Source organism: Molossus molossus, unplaced genomic scaffold (genome assembly GCF_014108415.1).
Source record: "Molossus molossus isolate mMolMol1 unplaced genomic scaffold, mMolMol1.p scaffold_m16_p_13, whole genome shotgun sequence".
Classification (NCBI taxonomy): domain Eukaryota; kingdom Metazoa; phylum Chordata; class Mammalia; order Chiroptera; family Molossidae; genus Molossus; species Molossus molossus.
In genome coordinates, this window is record NW_023425348.1 from 4,334,992 (window position 1) to 4,353,454 (window position 18,463).

The following is an 18,463-nucleotide window of genomic DNA, read 5'->3' on the forward strand; positions in this document are numbered from 1 at the left end:
CTCGCGAGCAGTCGATGATATTTAAATAAGAGTGGCTAAAACGAACATCCCTGTCTTGTTCCAGTTGTTAAAGAAAATGCTTTTAGTTTTTTCCCATTAAGTATGATGTCGGCTGTAGGTTTGTCATATATGAACTTTATTATATTGAGATATGATCCTTCTACTCCCACTTTGCTGAGAGTTTTTATCAAAAATGAGGGCTGGATTTTGTCAAATGCCTTTTCAGTATCTATTGATAGGATCATATGATTTTTATGCTTCATTTTGTTTATGTGATATATCACATAAGATTTATCCAGTGATGTCAGTGGGATGTTAAAGTCCCCTACTATGATTTTATTGCTGTCACTCTCTCCCTTAAAGTACTCCAGAACTTTTTAAATATTTTTTTATCTTTATTGTTGAATGTATTACAGATGTTCCTCATTTTTCCCCCATTGACCCTCTCCTCCCCACTCCCACGTCCCACCTGCCATTTCCCACACTGTTGTCTGTGTCCATTGGTTATGCATATAAGTACTTTGGTTTATTTCTTCCCACGCCCCAACCCGCTTCTCTTTGAGGCTTGTCAGTCTAGCAACCAATTTGTTCTTCTTAACCCCTACACCTTTTTTACCCATTCCCCCAATCCCCCACCCATCTGGCAACCAACAAAATGTTCTCTGTATCTAGGAGAATGTTTCTGTTCTGCCTGTTCATTTTGTAGATTCCATTCCCGATAGATACGTATTCATTGCCATTTTGTTTGTTCATATATTTTATCTTTTTCTTCAAAAAGACCCTTCAACATTTCATATAATAATGGTTTGATGGTGATGAACTCCTTTAACTTTTTCTTGTCTGGGAAAGTCTTTATATGGCCATCAATTCTAAATGACAGCTTTGCAGGATAGAGTAATCTTGGTTGTAGATTCTTGCTTTTCATTACTCTAAATATTTCTTGCCACTTTCTTCTGGCCTACAGAGTTTCTTTGGGGAAATCAGCTGACAGTCTTATGGGAACTCCCTTGTAAGTGACTAACTGCTTTTCTCTTGCTGCTTTTAAAATTCTCTCTTTGTCTTGAACCTTTTGCATTTTGATGATGATGCATCTTGCTGTGGACCTCTTGGGGTTCATCTTGTTTGGGACTCTCTGTGCTTCCTGGACTTATATGTCTGTTCCCTTCACCAAGTTAGGAAAGTTTTCTGCCATTATTGTTTCAAATAGGTTTTCAACTTCTTGTTCTCTCTCTCTTCACCTTCTGACCCCCAAGATGCGAATGTTGGCACGCTTGAAGTTGTACCAAAGGCTCTTTACACTATCCTCATTTTTTTGGATTCTGTTTTCTTTTTGCTGTTCTGATTGGGTGTTTTTGCTTCCTTGTATTCCAAATCAATGGTTTGCTTCTTGGCTTTGCCTACTCTACTATTGCATCTGTGTAAATTATTCTTTATTTCAGTTAGTGCCTCCTTCATTTCTGACTGTGCATCCTTCATTTCTGACTGGTCTTTTTTAATGCTCTTGAGGCCCTCACTAAGTTTACTGAGCATCCTTATAAGCAGTATTTTGAACTCAGCATATGTTAGGTTGCTTAACTCCATTTCGCTTAGTTCTTTTCCTGGGGTTTTGTTCTGTTCTTTCATTTGGGACCTGTTTCTTTGTCTCCTCATTTTGGCTGACTCTCTGTGTTTGTTTTTGTGTATTACTTAATGAAAGGTATGGGGCTAGCTGAGACCAGATGCTGCTTATTTGAAAGAATTTAGGAAAACCTGAAGCAGGATCCAAAACAGGCCAATCCTATGGTAAAGCTACTGGCAACAGGTTGGGTGGGCCTGAAAGTTGGGTAAGGCGGGGCCTCGGGGAATCACCAGGGCGGGGCAACAAGTGTGAGCCAGGTTGCTGGAGTCCCAGATATGGCGGCTGTCTGCCGCCCCAGGGAAGGGCTCACCAAAGGAACAAAGGCCTCCGACAGCATGTCTGTCCTGGAGAAGGCTGCCTCTCCAGTCCTTGCACCAATGTAAGACAGCTCAGTTCTTCCCTGTATGTCTCCGGCACCCCTCGAGCTGTCTCCCCTCCAAGCCTAGAGGGAGCAAGTCCGAGTACATCTGTGCGCGGACCCTTTAAGAGGAGCCGCCTGGGGCTCCAGCCACCTCAGCCTCCCTGAGCCTCAGTTCTCGCTGGTGTTTCCAGCCAGAAGTTATGGGGATTCTCTTCCTGGCACTGGGACCCTGAGTGGGGTGCCTGGTGTGGGATGGGGACCCCTCAGTCCTCAGAGAGGACCTTCCCAGCCGAGGTGTCCTCCTGATTTTTATTCACCACATGTGGGTATGGGGCCAGCCCGTCCCCCTACACCCCTCCTACCAGTCTCAGTGCAGCTGCTTCTTTAAATCCACAGTTGTAGGACTTCCATTCAGCTTGATTTCAGGTGGTTTTGAATGATGGTTGTTCTGTAGTTTAGTTGTAACTTTGATGTGGTTGTGGGAGGACGCAATACCGCATTTAGCTATGCCGCCATCTTGAGCGGAGGTCACCTTTTTAAATATTTTTGGTGTTCCTATATTCAGTGCATATATGTTTACTAGGGTTATAGCCTCTTATTGGAATAATCCTTTTTTTATTATGTAGTGACCTTCTTTGTCTCTTATTACAGCCTTCATTTTGAAGTATATTTTATCAGATAAGAATATTGCTACACCAGCTTTTTTTGTTTGTTCCCATTTGCATGGAAAATTGTTTTCCATCCCTTCCCTTTCCTCCTGTGTGAGTCTTTTGTTCTGAGGTAGGTCAGCATATACATGGGTCATGTTTTCTTATCCATTCAGATAAGCTACCTTATGTCTTTTGATTGGAGCATTTAATACATTAACATTTAAGGTGATTATTTATAAATACTTATTTGTTACCAGTTTTATTCTTTATGCCTGTGTTCCTCTCTCTCTCTATTTCTTCTTCTTACAACCGTCTTTTTAGTATTTTTTTGCTGTGCTGGTTTGGTAGTAGTAAATTCCTTTAGCTTTTTATTTTTATTTTTATTTTTTTGTCTGTGAAACTCTTTATTTCACCTTCAATTCTGAATGAAAGCATTGCTGAAATAGAGTAGTCTTGCTTTTCATTACTTTGTATAATTCATGTCACTCCCTTCTGGCCTGCAGTGTTTCTATTGAGAAATAAGCTGACAGTCTAATGGGAGCTCCCTTGTAGGTAACTTTCTATCTCTCTCTTATTGTCTTTAAGATTCTTTCTTTGTCTTTAAGATTTGCCATTTTAATTTTGATGTGTCTAGGTATGGGTCTTTTAGGGTTCATCTTGATTGGGACTCTAAGTGTTTCCTGAACTTGTATGACTTTTTCCTTCAATGGGTTAAGGAAGTTTCCTGTCATTATTTCTTCAAACAAGTTCTCTAATCCTTTCTCTGATTCTTCTCCTTGTAGTATCCCTATGATGTGAATGTTGCTACATTTCAAATTGTTCCAAAGTTCCCTTAAACTCTCCTGCTTTTTATTTTTATTTTTTTCCATTTGCTGCTCAGTTGAGTGTTTTTTTCTACCTTGTATTCTAATTTGTTAATTCGGAATTCAGCTTCTTTTAATCTATTATTAAATCCTTCAAGGAGTCCAGCCAGTGTGGCTCAGCAGTTGAGCATCAACCCATGTACCAGGAGGTCTCCGATTCAATTTCCAGTCAGGACACATGCCCAGGTTGTGGGCCAAATCCCCAATGTGGGGCATGCAGGAGGCAGCCAATCAATGTTCTCTCACTGATGTTTCTATATCTCTCCCTTCTCCCTTCTTCTCTCTCTAAAATCAATAAAGGAAAAAAATTTTTGAAAAAAAAAAATCCTTCAAGGATATTTATTTAATATCAGCTGTCATTCTTCATTTCCACTTGATTTTTGTTCAAAGTTTCACGTCTTTTTTTATGCTGCTATGGTTCCCACTGAGATCTTTATAATTCTCATTAAGTTTCTTGTAACTCTCACTAAGTTGTTTGAGCACCCTTAAGATCATTGCTTTGAATTCTTTATCTGACAAACTGCTTGCCTCCATTTCATTCAGCTCCTTCTCTGGTGATTCCTCCTTTTCTTCCATTTGGGGGTTGTTTCTTTGTCTCATCATTGTAGCAGTCTGGTAGTTTGGGTCCAGCCAGTTAAGGCACATAGGACATGTAGGCAGGTGGGTGTATATCACATAAGACTGCTATGCCTCCTAGTCTTGGTGTGGTCTTCTTATAGAATGCAGTGGAGTAGTCACCTTGATCTTCTGAGCTGGGTGCTCTAAGGAATGACCCTTTTGTGGATTATGTGGGCTCTTCTGTTGAGTGGGACTTGATTGCTATTGTCCACTTGTGGGTGGGCTCAGTCCTCAGGGACTGTAAGTCCCAACCCTGACCCTGTAATGCCAGCTGTTATATAGGTGTTGAAAGAACAAAACAAGGCAAAAGCAGACCAAACCAAAAAGAACCCAAAAAAATTTCAGCATGAGCAATAATAAAAGAAACATCCTCAACAAAAAGATTAAAAGACAAACAAACTTAAAACATACTCACACACATACACAGACAATACTAGGAGGTGTGAGACCAAAAGAATTAAAAGAGGGAAAAATATTTATATATGAAAGTAAAGAAGACAAGGCAAAACTAGACCAAACCAAAAAGCACCTGAAAAAAATATCAGCATCAACAGTGATAAAAGCACCAGCCTCAACATAAAGGTTAAAAGACTAAGAGAAAGCACACACACATACACACAAGAAGAATACTAGAAGTCATGAGATCAAAAGAGTTAGGAGAGGGAGGAAAAAAAGATATGAAAGCCAAGAAGGCACAGACCAGAAATAGGGTAAGTATAAAATATAAAAGGAAGAAAATGACTGAAGTAACAATAATTTTAGAAAGTAATAATGCTAAATTGAATAAAATATAGAATAGGAAAGTAAAAATGGGAAAAGAAAAAAATTGAATTAAAAATAAAAAACACATACACCAAACACAAAACAAAAACAAAAAAACTTGAATCTTCTATTTATGGAGCTCACTGGATTTTGCTCTGTTGTTAGATCTGGCCCCTTGGTGTGTGGGTCCCTGTCCTCTTGGGCAGTTCTCTGGTGCAGGCCAATGTGAATCCCTAATCCTGCCTGGCTCTGGGACTCCTGGCTGAAGTCCTGCAGGGTGGATCCCAGGTAGTCTGTTAGGTGGGGCTTCCCTGGCCCAGAGGCTGTGTCTGCTTTGGGACTTGTCACTTGAATGTGTTAGTTCTGCGCTGCTTTCCCTTTCCCCACAGCACTGGGCTCTGTGGGGCATTAGGTCCAGTCAGGGTAGTTTATACAGATTTGCGTTCAGGGTGTAGCCTGTACCTTATAGAAGGGGCAGACAGTCTCTATCTCTCCTTCCAATGTCTCAGCTCTGCCTGGTCACCACCCTAAGCGTGGGAGAACATGGGGGGGCAAAAAACACCCTACTTGGCTCTTTAAAGAAAAATAATTCTGGCTACTAAATGGAAAAAGAAGAGTTGGAAGGCTATCTCAGAAAGTAGTACAGGTGAAAGGTAATACATCTTAGAAAAAATGGTAAAGAAAAAGAAAAATTTTGAATTATGTTTTGGAAGTAGAATCTATAGGACTTGATAATGAATTGGGTAGGGAGGCTAAAAAAAAAAAAAAAGAAGAGCAACTCCTAGGTTTCTAGTTTGAGGAAGTAAATGGATATCAATGTCTTTTATTGAGAGGGATATACTAAAGGAAAACATGTATAGGGAATTCAGTAGTGAAACTTTGAGATGCCTGTTAGATATAAAACTATAAAAATTATGCCTAACAATCACTGAGGGCTTATGATAGTTCACACATTGTTCTAACCACTTTAATTCAAAGAAGTATGAACTAGCTAACTATATAAAATCCAAGATATTAACATAATAGATTGAATTAGAGATATAAATTTATGAGTCATGAGCCAAATTATAAAGTTATCCTAGCCATTTCTACTAAATTATAAAAATATTTTACTATAAAAAATATGTACAACTTATATCCAAGACTAATCTTACTTACCTGTGGAATATAATTTCTTCTTTCTTGACATGCAGCATGAAACCATGCAAAACTGAAGAGTGCATGAGCTCGATGTATATTACCTTTTTTGTTAATTTGTTCAGGAGTCCAAGATTCATAAGTACGCATTAAATTCTTCTTTAAACCTGGAGGTGACTAAAAAAAAAAGTAACAGACAACATATTATTTAAAAATAAAAAGTCGAAAAATAAAATAAATCAGCCCCAGTCAGTTTCAGTCAGTGGTTAGAGCATTGGCCCGTGGACCAATGAGTCACAGGTTCAATTCCGGCAAGGGCACATACCTCAGTTGCAGTTCGTCCCCAGCCCTGGTCAGGGTCGTGTAGGAGGCAATCAATTGATGTGTCTCTTTCACAGAGATGTTTCTCTCTCTCTCCCTCTCTTCCTCCCTCCTACTCTATCTGAAGATAAATAGAAAAAATATTCCCAGGTAAGGATTAAAAATAAATCAGTTTTTAACACATTTGAGAACATATTTTAATAAAGAAAATTTTACACCATTGCCAAATTAACTTAAACTATTTTATTATTGTTATTTCAAAAGGTACAAGCATAAAACTCCTTACACCTAACAGTTTATCTCAATTATAAACCCAAAGTAATTTTTTAAATTAAAAGTCTTATAAACCGTCCAGCCAGTGTGGTTCAGTGGTTGAGCATCGACCCATATACAGAGGTTGCTGGTTCAATTCCCGGTCAGGACACATGCCTGGGATGTGAGCCAGATCCCCAGTGGAGAGCACGCAGGAGGCAGCCAATCGATGTTCTCTCTCATCAATGTTTCCACCTCTCTCTCCCTCTCACTACCTCTCTCTCTAAAATCAATAAAAAAAAAAAAAAAAATGTTTTATCCTATAAACCAATACTATTAAAAACAACCAAATAAGTTTTACATGGTCATTAAGGTATTTTACTGAAATGGTTTCCAACATAAAAAGAAGTCAGTCCTTAAAGAATGTCTGATACAAAGAACCGTCTTTCCCTTTCAATCCTTTTCACTGTTTTGTTTCTTAAATAAAAAAATTCTGTTTAAAAGTAAAAGAAAAATACCATTGATTTACTAAGTATATACACAAATGTACACTTTTAAAATGAAAATGTTTTGTTTATGAAGCATTTACAAAATGTTATCATAGAATAGGCCAAATTTTCAAAGTACTATTCAATAAAACAAGACATTAATAGGAAATAGAACAACCACTTTTCTAACACACTATTCTAAAGATAATGCAAAATGGATAAATCAAATACAATTACACAAATACAGATTATCTAAAAAATAATAAAATAAAAACATTAATATGTCAAGTTATGAGACAAGGCCAAAGATCTACTTGACTATAAAGTTAGACTTAAACTAATTTCAATATTTATGCAAGTAAATATACACTAGTTAAGCATCAATGGGATGCAGCGAAAGCAATTCTGAGAGGGAAGTTCATAGCACTTAAGTTCATAGCCCACCTTAAGAAACAAGAAAAATTTCTAATATACTATCTAACCTCTCAACTTAAAGAACTAGAAAGCAAACAAAAAGAAAACCTCAGAGCAAGTAGAAGGAAGGAAATAGTAAAGCTCAGAGCAGAAATAAATGACATAGAGACCGAAAAAACAATTCAAAGGATCAATGAAACAAAGAGCTGGTTCTTTGAAAAGATAAACAAGATTGATGGACCCTTAGCTAGACTCACCAAGAAACAAAGAGAGAGAAACAAAATATACAAAATCAGAAATAAAAGAGAAGAAATAATAATTGACACCACAGAAATACAAAGGATAGTTAACAAATATTATGAATAATTATACGGCAACAAATTTGACAATCTAAGAAAATGAACAAATTTCTAGAAACACATAGTCTCCCAAAACTGAACTGGGAAGAGATAGAAAACTTAAACAGATCAATAACAACTAAAGAATTTGAAGGAAACAAAAGCCCAGGCCCAAACAGCTTCATTGGGGAATTTTACCGAACATTCAAAGAAGAATTAAAACCCATTCTCCTCAAACTATTTCAAAAAATACAAGAAGAAGAAAGACTTCCAAACTCGGTTTATGAGGCCAGCATAATTCTAATTCCAAAACCAGAACAAGACACTACAAAGAAAGAAACTACAGGCCAATATCCCTGATGAAACTAGATGCCAAAGTCCTGAACAAAATACTACCAAATCAAATCCAGTAATACATCAAAAAAATTATTCACCATGACCAAGTGGGATTCATCCCAGGGATGTAAGACTGGTACAATATTCACAAATCAATAAATGTGATGCACCACATAAAATGAAAGATAAAATTCATATGATCATATCAATAGATGCTGAAAAAGCATTCAACAAAATCCAGTACCCATTTCTGATAAAAATACTCAGAATCTGGGAATAGAGGGATCATATCTCGACATAATAAAGGCCATATATGAAAGACCTATAGCCAGCATCATACTCAAGGGGCAAAAACTAAAAGCATTTCCCTTCAGAACAGGAACAAGACAAGGATGTCCACTTTCACCACTCTTATTTAACGTAATGCTGGAAGTCTTAGTCATAGCAATCAGACAGGAAGAAAAATAAAAGGGATCCAAATTGGAAAAGAGGAAGCAAAACTGTCATTATTCGCAGATGACATGATACTATATGTAGAAAATCCCAAAGACTCCATCAAAAATCTACTAGACTTAATAAATAAATTTGGCAAAGTAGCAAGATACAAAATTAACGTCAAGAAATCGACGGCATTCTTATACACCAATGATGAACTCACAGAAAGAGAAACTAAAAAAACTATCCCATTTACCATCGTGGCAAAAAAATTAAGTACCTAGGAATAAACTTAACCAAAGAAATAAAGGACCTATTCACAGAAAACTACAGGACATTGAAAAAAGGAATAGAGAAAGATATAAAAAAAGTGGAAGCACATAGCTTGTTCATGGATTGGAAGAGTTAACACCATTAAAATGTCCATATTACTCAAAGCAATCTATACATTCAATGCAATCCACATCAAAATACCAATGATATACTTCAAACAACTAGAACAAATACTCCAAAAGTTGAATGGAACCAAAAAAAGGCCCGAAGAGCCACAACAATCTTGAAAAACAAGGATAAAGTAGATGGGATCACAATATCAGAAATCAGGTTATACTACAAAGCTACTGTAATCAAAACAGCCTGGTACTGGCACAAGAACAAGCAGATAGATCAATGGAACAGATTAGAAAACCCAGAAATGAACCCAAGACAATATGCTCAATTAATATTTGACAAAAGGGACAAGAGCATAAAATGAAGTAAAGAGCCTCTTTAATAAATGGGAAAATTGGACGGCTACATGCAAAAAAATTAAACTAGACCATCAACTTACACCATACACAATAATAAACTCAAAATGAATAAAAGACTTAAATGTGACTCATGAATCCATAAAAATCCTAGAAGAAAATATAGGCAACAAAATTTGAGACACCATACGCAGCAGAATTTTCACTGATACATCACCTAAGGCAACAGAAACAAAGGAGAAAATGAACACATGGGACTACTTCAAACTCAAAACTTCTGCACATCAAAAGAAACAACCACCAAAATGGAAAGGCAATCCACTCTATGGGAGAGCATAATTGCCAATGATATATCAGATAAGGGGTTAATTTTCAAAATATATAGAGTGCTCATACAACTCAACAAAAGGAAGACAAAGAACCCAATTAAAAAGTGGGCAGAGGAGCTAAATAGACACCTCTCCAAACAGGACATACAAAAGGCCAAGAGACACATGAAGAAATGCCCAACATCACTAATCATCAGAGAGATGCAAATTAAAACAACAATGAGGTATCACCTCACACCTGTCAGAATGGCTGCCATTAACAAATCATCAAACGAGTGTTGGCGAGGGTGTGGAGAAAAGGGGACTCTAGTACACTGCTGGTGGGAATGCAGACCGGTGCAGCCACTATGGAAAACACTATGGTGTTACCTCAAAAAATTAAAAATTGAACTTCCATTTGACCCAGTGATCCCACTTCTAGGAATATACCCTAAGAAGCCTGAAATACCAATCAGAAAGAATATATGTACCCCCAGGTTCATAGCAGCACTATTTACAATAGCTAAGATCTGGAAACAGTCCAAGTGTCCATCAATAGATGAATGGTTAAAAAAGCTGTGGTACATATACATAATGGAGTACTATGCAGCTGTAAGAAAGAAAGATCTCTTATCCTTTGATACGACATGGAGGGACCTGGAAAGTATTATCCTAAACAAAACAAGCCAAACAGAGAAAGACAAGTGTCATATGATCTCACTTATTTGTAGAATATAATGAACATAACATTCTGAGGAATGGGATAGTCCCAGAGACACGCAAGTGGGGTATAGACTGACAATCCCCAGAAAACAGGGGGTGGGGGGGAGATAAACCACAGAGCTTAAACGCATGTATGCATGAACAATGGACATGTACAACAAAGCTAGGGACTGGGAGGGGAGGGAGAGGGAGGGGTGAGTCAGTGGGGAAAAAAGGAGAAACATCTGTAACAAGAATAAATTAATTAATTTAAAAAGAATAAGCATTCAACGTATGAAACCAGGAAGAACAAAAGCAAATACAAATCTAAGGAAAACATTAAGAAGAAAGAAGAAAAAATAAAGAAAAAAAAGCAAATTAATTGACTAGAAAAGACAAATATAATGATTATTTGGAATAAAATTTTAAAAGTACTCTCACAACTAATCAAAAAAGAAGAAATAATAAAATGGAAATTTTAAAAATATTAAGGATAATAATATATGTGTTTACATATATGCATATATAGTAATCATTTTGAACATAATGTACTGTTATTTTCTAGCATAAAATTATCTACATTGAAATAAAAAATAGCAAACAAATTCACCAAACATTAAATTTATAAAACTTAAAATTTCCATGAAAATGTAATGAAATTATTTCCTATAAAAGGATCGTGAATAAGGTTGTACTTTCAGTTAAAATATTCAAGGAACAGTTCCTCTGATAAAGTAACTGTTCATTAATTGAAGTAATTACTGTGTTCTTCCTACTTTCTAGTTATTATATAAGAACAAAAAAGCAACAAAAAAAATACTCCTCACCTTTATGAAAGCTCATACAACCCAGTTCTAGAATGCAGTTTAGTAGACGAGTATACTGGGAAAGTGGTTGGAGAAGACTCTATAAAGGTTATTTCTTACGAGACATTGTAATGACATCCGTTCAATTAACATGCTTCTAAATATTAAATCATTTTTGCATTCTCTAGATTAATCCTATTCCTTTTCCTCCTTAATTGAGACTAACAACATCAGATGAAAAAGACATACTGATCTAAAATAACAGGTAGGTATAAACACTAATAAGATATCTTTCTTAAGAAAAAAGATTATATAAAATGAAAAAGTTTCTACAAATTGAGAGAAAATGCAGGCAGAACCCCTTTTTACCAGTTTTAAAAAGTTTTAACTCAGTTTATTATTTTATTTATGACCTTGGACCAGTTATATGATGTCATTACAAACACATATAGTTTTAGATATATCAAGTTTAGGAAGCATCTACCTGCCCAGCATTATCTGTTAGAAGGATAGATGTGTGGATGGAAGAAAGAAAGGAAGGAAGAGAACACTGAAAATCTAACTTAGCTAGGTCAAAAAACCCATGATGTAAAAACTGGATATCTGTGTGCAAAAGAATGAAGCTGGACCCTTATTTTACACCATATACAAAAGTTAACTCAAAATGGATTAAAAATCTAAATGTTTAAGATCTGAAACTAGAAAACTCGCACAAGAAAACATAGGGAAAATGCTTCATAAAAGTGAATTTGGCAGTGCCTTTTTGGATATGACATCAAAAGCACAGGCAACAAAAGCAAAAGTGACAAATGAGAATATATCAAACTTAAAAACATCTATGCATCAAAGGAAACAGTGAAACAGCAACCCTATAAAATGGAAGAAAATATTTGTAAACTATATATCTGGTAAGGAACACCTACAACTCAACTCAACTCCAGAATACACTGGGTAAGGCAAAAGTAGGTTTACAGTTGTGAGTACGCAAAAGTTTATTCTTGTATTATTATTGATTATTGTATTATTTTTCATACAAACAACTATAAACCTACTTTTGCCCCAATCTGTATAAGAAACTCCTACAACTCAACAACAAAAATAATGCTATTATAAATAGGCAAATGAGCCCTGGCCGGTTTGGCTCAGCGGTTAGAGCGTCAGCCTGCGGTCCACAGAGACCCGGGTTCGGTTCCCACTAAGGGCATGTACCTTGGCTGCAGTTTGTCCCCGGCCCTGGTTGGTCGTGTGGGTGGCGGCCACTCGATGTGTCCCTTTCACATCGATGTTTCTCTCTCTTCCTCTCTCTCCTTCCCGCTATATCTGAGTGAAAAATGGAAAAATGTCCTCAGGTGAGGATTTAAATAAATAAATAAATAAATAAATAAATAAATAAATAAATAGGCAAATGACTTGAATTAATCATTTCTCCAAAGAAAATATAGGATGGACAACAAGCATATTAAAAGATGTTCAACATCACTAATATTAAGGAAATGCAAATTAAAACCAAAGTGAGATATCACCTCACACCATTAGAATGGCTATTATTTTTAAAAGTAGTAATAATAAGAGTTGTCAAAGACACAGAGAAAATGTGCGCTGTTGGTAGGAGAGTAAAATGGTACACTGCAATGGAAAACAGTATGGAGGTTCCTCAAACAACTAAAATTAGAATTAGCATATGATCCCACAATCCTATTTCTGGGTATATATCCCAATAAAATTGAAAAAAAGGATCTTGAAGAGTTATTTGCCCGAGTATGTTCATTGCAGCATTATTCACAATAGCAAAGAGGTAGAAGGATGGATAAAGAAAGCATATTACATACATAAAATGAGAATATTATTCAGCCTTTAAAAAGAAGAAAATCCTGTCATATGCTACCCATAGACAAACATTGAGAACATAATGCCATGTAAAATAAGCCAGTCACAAAAAGACAAATAATGCATAATTCTGCTTATATAAGATACGTAAAGTAGGAAAACTCATAGAAACAGAAAGTAGAATAGTTGCCAGGGATGAAGAGAGAGAGAAATGGCAAGTAGCTTTTCAATGGATAGTGTCTCAGTTTTGCAAGATAAAAAATTTCTAGAGATCTGTTGCACAATAAAGTACATATAGTTAACACCACTGTACCATACACTTAAAAATGGTCAAAATGATAAATTCCATTTTATATTTCTATATAACATGTATATTCATGTTATATGTAACCAGTACCTAGGACAGCTTTTATTATGATAAAAACAATAAAAAATATAAAATGAAATTTGAAAGAAAAATTTAAATGTATTTATATAAATGCCACCTTATGCTATTATTTGTGTATATTATACCTCATGTAAATGTAAAGGGAAGCTTTGCATAATAGACAGTTGTTTACAGAGATTTAGAAGGCATGTAGAAATTACTGCATTTATACAACTAGTGGTTCAAGTTTTAACTCTTCTTACCTCATATGTTATTTTCAAACTTGACTGTAATAAAATAGGAGTAAAGTTGGAATGAACTTCTGCAGTTAGCCAAAGACGAAAGGTATCTTTAGGTTGAAGAGTATTCACCTCCTTGTTTATAAAAACAACAATAAAAATCTACTTGAATATATACACAAATTTCCATTTTATAAATATATTATTACTAAGTAATTTTTCTTACTAAAATCTTTCTGTGATTCTGATATATTTCTTAATGTTCTGATTATATTTACTTTAAATACACATCATCTCTATTATTAGCTTAGTGTAATAGATAAGAACTTGGACCTGAAGCTAAGCCATCAGGCTTGAACTCCAAATTCTGGTGCTTATTTGCTCTGTGACCTTGGGTTCTATGACTTACACACCACTGAGCAAAGATAATAATAGTACCTACCTCACAGTGTTATGTAGAACACTTAAAACTGCCTGATTCATAGTAAGTACAAAATGAAAGTGTAGCTATAATTGCTATGCCTAAATTAATAGTGATCATTAGGTCTTCAGTTTCCCTTTGCTTCAATTCATGCTTCCACAAAAGTTTTATAGTGATATCAATTCATTTATTGACAGTTTTTAGTGTATCCTACTGCATATGATATAAATTGAAACCTTTACCATACAAATTCATCCACCCAGGCTATATGCTTTAGTCATTATTCAAAGTTTATGCCTCTGTGTCTTTACTCATCATATTCTTTCTGCCTGTTATTCCCTTTATAACCTGATAAATTCTTACTCATTTGTCAAAATATAATTTAAATATCGTATCTTAGGGAAATATCTTCTTCAACTCTTCACTACCACAATCCCAAGCAGAACTGATCGCTAATGACATTTTGTAAATTATCTTCTGTAATATTAATCATACTACATATTAATTACTAATATAGTCTGTCTTTTCTAAACTAAGTTCCTAGAGAACAGGTACAAATTTTGATGTACCTAGGACAGTTATTGGGTTTTTCTGTACTCAACAAGTGTTTATACAATGAATGAATGAATATTGATAAATATTGATAACTCTAAAATATCTTGATAGCTCTAAAAGAGAGTAAAGTCTAAAAATTATTTTAATAAATATATGTCTAATACTAACATTCATTATTAATGGAAATGTTAGAGTTAAGATGACCAAAAAAAATGGCAGAAGAATTGACTCTAAAAAATATCATGCTTGCTTAAAATCCTGAGTTATAAAATGTATCTAAAGTTAATAATGATTTTTAAACATAAATTTTTAAAATGTCAAAATGTAAAGTTTTGCCTTGGGTTAGCAGATTTTGAAGACAGTTAATAGGAACAATACATTTGTGATATAATTGCATTTAAAATAAATTCATAAATGTATACCCAAATAATTCATACAAACTTCCCAAAAGAAAAGCAAAATTTTTAAAAATTTTTAAAACTTTTATAATATAACCTACTCTAAATGCTTCAAAAGTTCTACTTAAGTAATAACTGTAATTATATTTTACATAAATTAACAATTATCAGAATAGAAAGCAAGATTCAAGTATTCACAGGACTTCTTTACATGTTTTAAAACATCATTCATCAGGCATAAAATTTATATTTTTACACATTAGTAATTTTTATAAAATATTGCAGTAATAATGAATATTTCAATATTGATATATACAGCAGTTCCAAAATCTATGTTATATTGATAAGTAAAAAATCATCATGGGCCATCAATTCATTCACTAAATCACTAACTCATTCATCAAAGATTTATTGATTACCTATTCTGTATAAGGTGCTATAGCTGCCAACTTACTAGGACTGCACAAATTGTTAACACATTACAACTAGGCTAGTGCCTCCCTCAATCCACTCTATTCTGTTTGATTCTATTCCAAGTAATACTTCTGTCAGATTAATTAATTATTAATTGCCCTAAGGACAAAAATTCCAAGCTCTTCTGCATAATTCTCAGGGTGTTCCATAATTCAACCCCTTCTTAGACATCTAACTCCATTGCCCCACACCGTCCTGCCCAGGTCCTTCTAGTATATTCAAGGACATCTTCATTCCTTGTACTAGGCATGAACATCTCCATCACTATATCTCTACTTGCATTTCTGAATTTGATTATGCTATTCTCCTCCCTTTTACCTATACTTAGCTCAATCACATAAAGGCTTCAAGAAACATCTTGTCTTCAGAGCCACCTCTAATTACCCAAGGCCATAGTCATCTATGTTAAATAAACACTGGACTTAAATCCAGGTTTGCATCTAAAACCTACCCAGCAATTTGTTCTGTCTCAAGGTTATTTTCATGTTGGGACCATTGAGTCAAGTGGAATGACTGCTTCAGTTTACATCTTAGCTGTCTAAGCAACTAGGATGTTTGTTCTATAGTTCCCCCTGACTTGTCTACATCTTTTCTCCCCATACAGACACAACAGAACCACAGCGTATAGAGAAAGGAATGTTATATATAAATAGACCCTGTAAAGCACTTCCCTATTTTTCTTCTGAAAAAAATTCTCTAAGTCTCCCTTCAATCATAATTAATAATGTCCTGGCTTTCCTTAAATGCCTTTAAAAATAGATTTTTAGCCCTGGCCAGTTTTGCTCAGTGGTTAAAGCATCAGCCCACGGACCAAACTGCTGCAGGTTCAATTCCAGTCAAGGGAACCTACCCTGAGTTGCTGTTAGGTTCCTGGTCCTGGTCAGGGTTGTGTGGGAGGAAACCAATCAATGTGTCTCTCTCACATAGATGTTTCTCTCTCTCTCTCTCTCTCTCTCTCTCTCTCTCTCTCTTCCCCTCCTTCCTTCCTTTCCACTCTATCTTAAGATAAATGGAAAAATATCCTTGCATGAGGATTTAAACTTAAAAAATAGATTTTTATAGACTTCCTATTAAAAGATCCATCTTGGTTTGTATAAATATACACTTTTATTTTACTTTTTTGTTACTCCTCACCTGAGGATATTTTTTCATTAATTTTTTTGAGAGAGTGAAAGTGAGGGAGGGAGAGAGAGACAGAGAGAAACATCAGTGTGAGAGAGACACATCCATTGGTTGCCTCCCGCACACGCTGCGAGTGGGGTGAGGAAAGAATCTGCAACCCAAATACATGCCCTTGACCGGGAATGAAACCCACAACCCTTCGTTCGCAGGCTGATGCTCTAACGGCTGAGGCCAAACTGATCAGGGCCAAATATACATATGTTAAAACAAAATACTTAACAGATTGTAAATGGTTTCTCAAATACTAAGTTTTTAAAAAATATCATCATAGCCTAGCCAGTGTGGCTCAGTCGTTAAGAGTGTTGGCCCAGACAATGCACAGTCTTGGGTTTGATTCGAAGTCAAGGGCATGTACTTGGGTTGCAGGTTCCTTCTTCAGCCCAGTCAGGGCGTGTGTGGGAGGCAACCAATCAATGTCTCTCTCTCTCCCCTCCCCCAACCCCGCCCTCCCTTTCACTCTCAATGAAAAAAAATATCCTAGGGTGAGGATTAACAAAACAAAACAGCCTAGCCCATGTGGCTCAGTGGATAGAGCATCATCACATGGATTGAGAGGTCCCAGTACAATTTCTGGTCAGGGCACATGCCCAGTTTGTGAACTCGATCCCCAGTGGGGAGGATGCAGAGGCGGCCAATCAGTGTTCTCTCTCATCAATGTTTTTATTCTCTCCCCCTCTCCCTTCCTTTCTCTCTCTCTAATACCAATAAAAAAAAAATTAAAAATTAAAAAAAATAATGCATGACATATTTTTATATTTTTTTTTCTTTATTGATTTTAGAGAGAATGGAAGAAACAGGGAGAGAGAGAGAGAAATATCAATGAGAGGGAACAACAATTGGCCTACATGCCCCCCACTGGGGATTGTGCCCACAACCTAGGCATGTGCCCTGAGCAGGAATTGAACTGGCAACCTCACAGTGTGTGGGTTGATGCTCAACCAGTGAGCCACACCAGTCGGGCAATGCATGACATATTTTAATACTAATGTCTCTTGGAGATTACTGAGTTGAGTATATTAGATATATTATTATTTGTACCACATCTATCTGAATCTACCTTTTCCAGAACTGGTAGCCAAGATACCACAAGATGTAAATTCTTCAAACAGAGCCAATCTCCATTGTGAGCACATTCTTTTAGCATTTGAATTGCTAAATCAGCTTGACCTTGACCCATGGCAACCTGCAAAAATAAAACCAAAGAACTAAACTTTCACATTGTAACATGTAGACAGGGTTCTCAATTTTTAGTAAGAAATATCAGACTATATTTTTACGTTTAGTAAAATACATTATCATTACAGATTTGCAAGTTATAGAACAGTATAAAAAATTATTGAATAATCTTTTGTTCCTCATTCCACTATTTCCAATCATTCTTATCCTCTCAACAAAAGACCCTAAAAAATGGGATTTTTTATAACTGTAGTCTCATTGAATACTTTGAGATTAACTTCTCTTAATTTCTCCAACATTACACATATTTGGCTCTCAAGCTACTGGTCTATTTAACTGTGTCATTCATTGGCTATCCCTTCATCATCTAGCATGTCCAAGCCTCAACACTACACTCAGCCTTCTGCTCCTCTATTGCTTCTCAGAGAGAAGAGATAGGGAGGAGAGAGAAAGAGAGAAAAGGGGAAGAGAGGAAACAAAGGGGGAGAGAAAATAAGAATCTTGACATCATTGAAATTCCATTCCAACTTTTCCAATCCATTTAGTCTATCTGCACTTAGAATCCTCATGTAGTAGATATGACAGGCCACTTTATACAATAGAAAACTTCCGGGTACTAAAAGTATTCAGGATGACCCTTGATTACATTCAGTACATAAGAGTTCTTTA

The 18,463-nt window shown here is 35.7% G+C and overlaps 1 protein-coding gene across 1 annotated transcript in view; it reads right to left on the reverse strand.

Moving 5' to 3' along the window:
* DYNC2H1 (dynein cytoplasmic 2 heavy chain 1) overlaps positions 1–18,463 on the reverse strand; it is a 432,306-nt gene that overhangs the window by 167,593 nt on the left and 246,250 nt on the right. The window contains exons 78-80 of the mRNA XM_036258012.1: positions 17,676–17,801; positions 13,613–13,723; positions 6,031–6,186 (exon numbers count right to left, since the gene is read on the reverse strand). Of these exons, the coding sequence (XP_036113905.1) occupies positions 6,031–6,186; positions 13,613–13,723; positions 17,676–17,801 (393 nt within the window). The remainder of the gene's footprint in view (positions 1–6,030; positions 6,187–13,612; positions 13,724–17,675; positions 17,802–18,463) is intronic.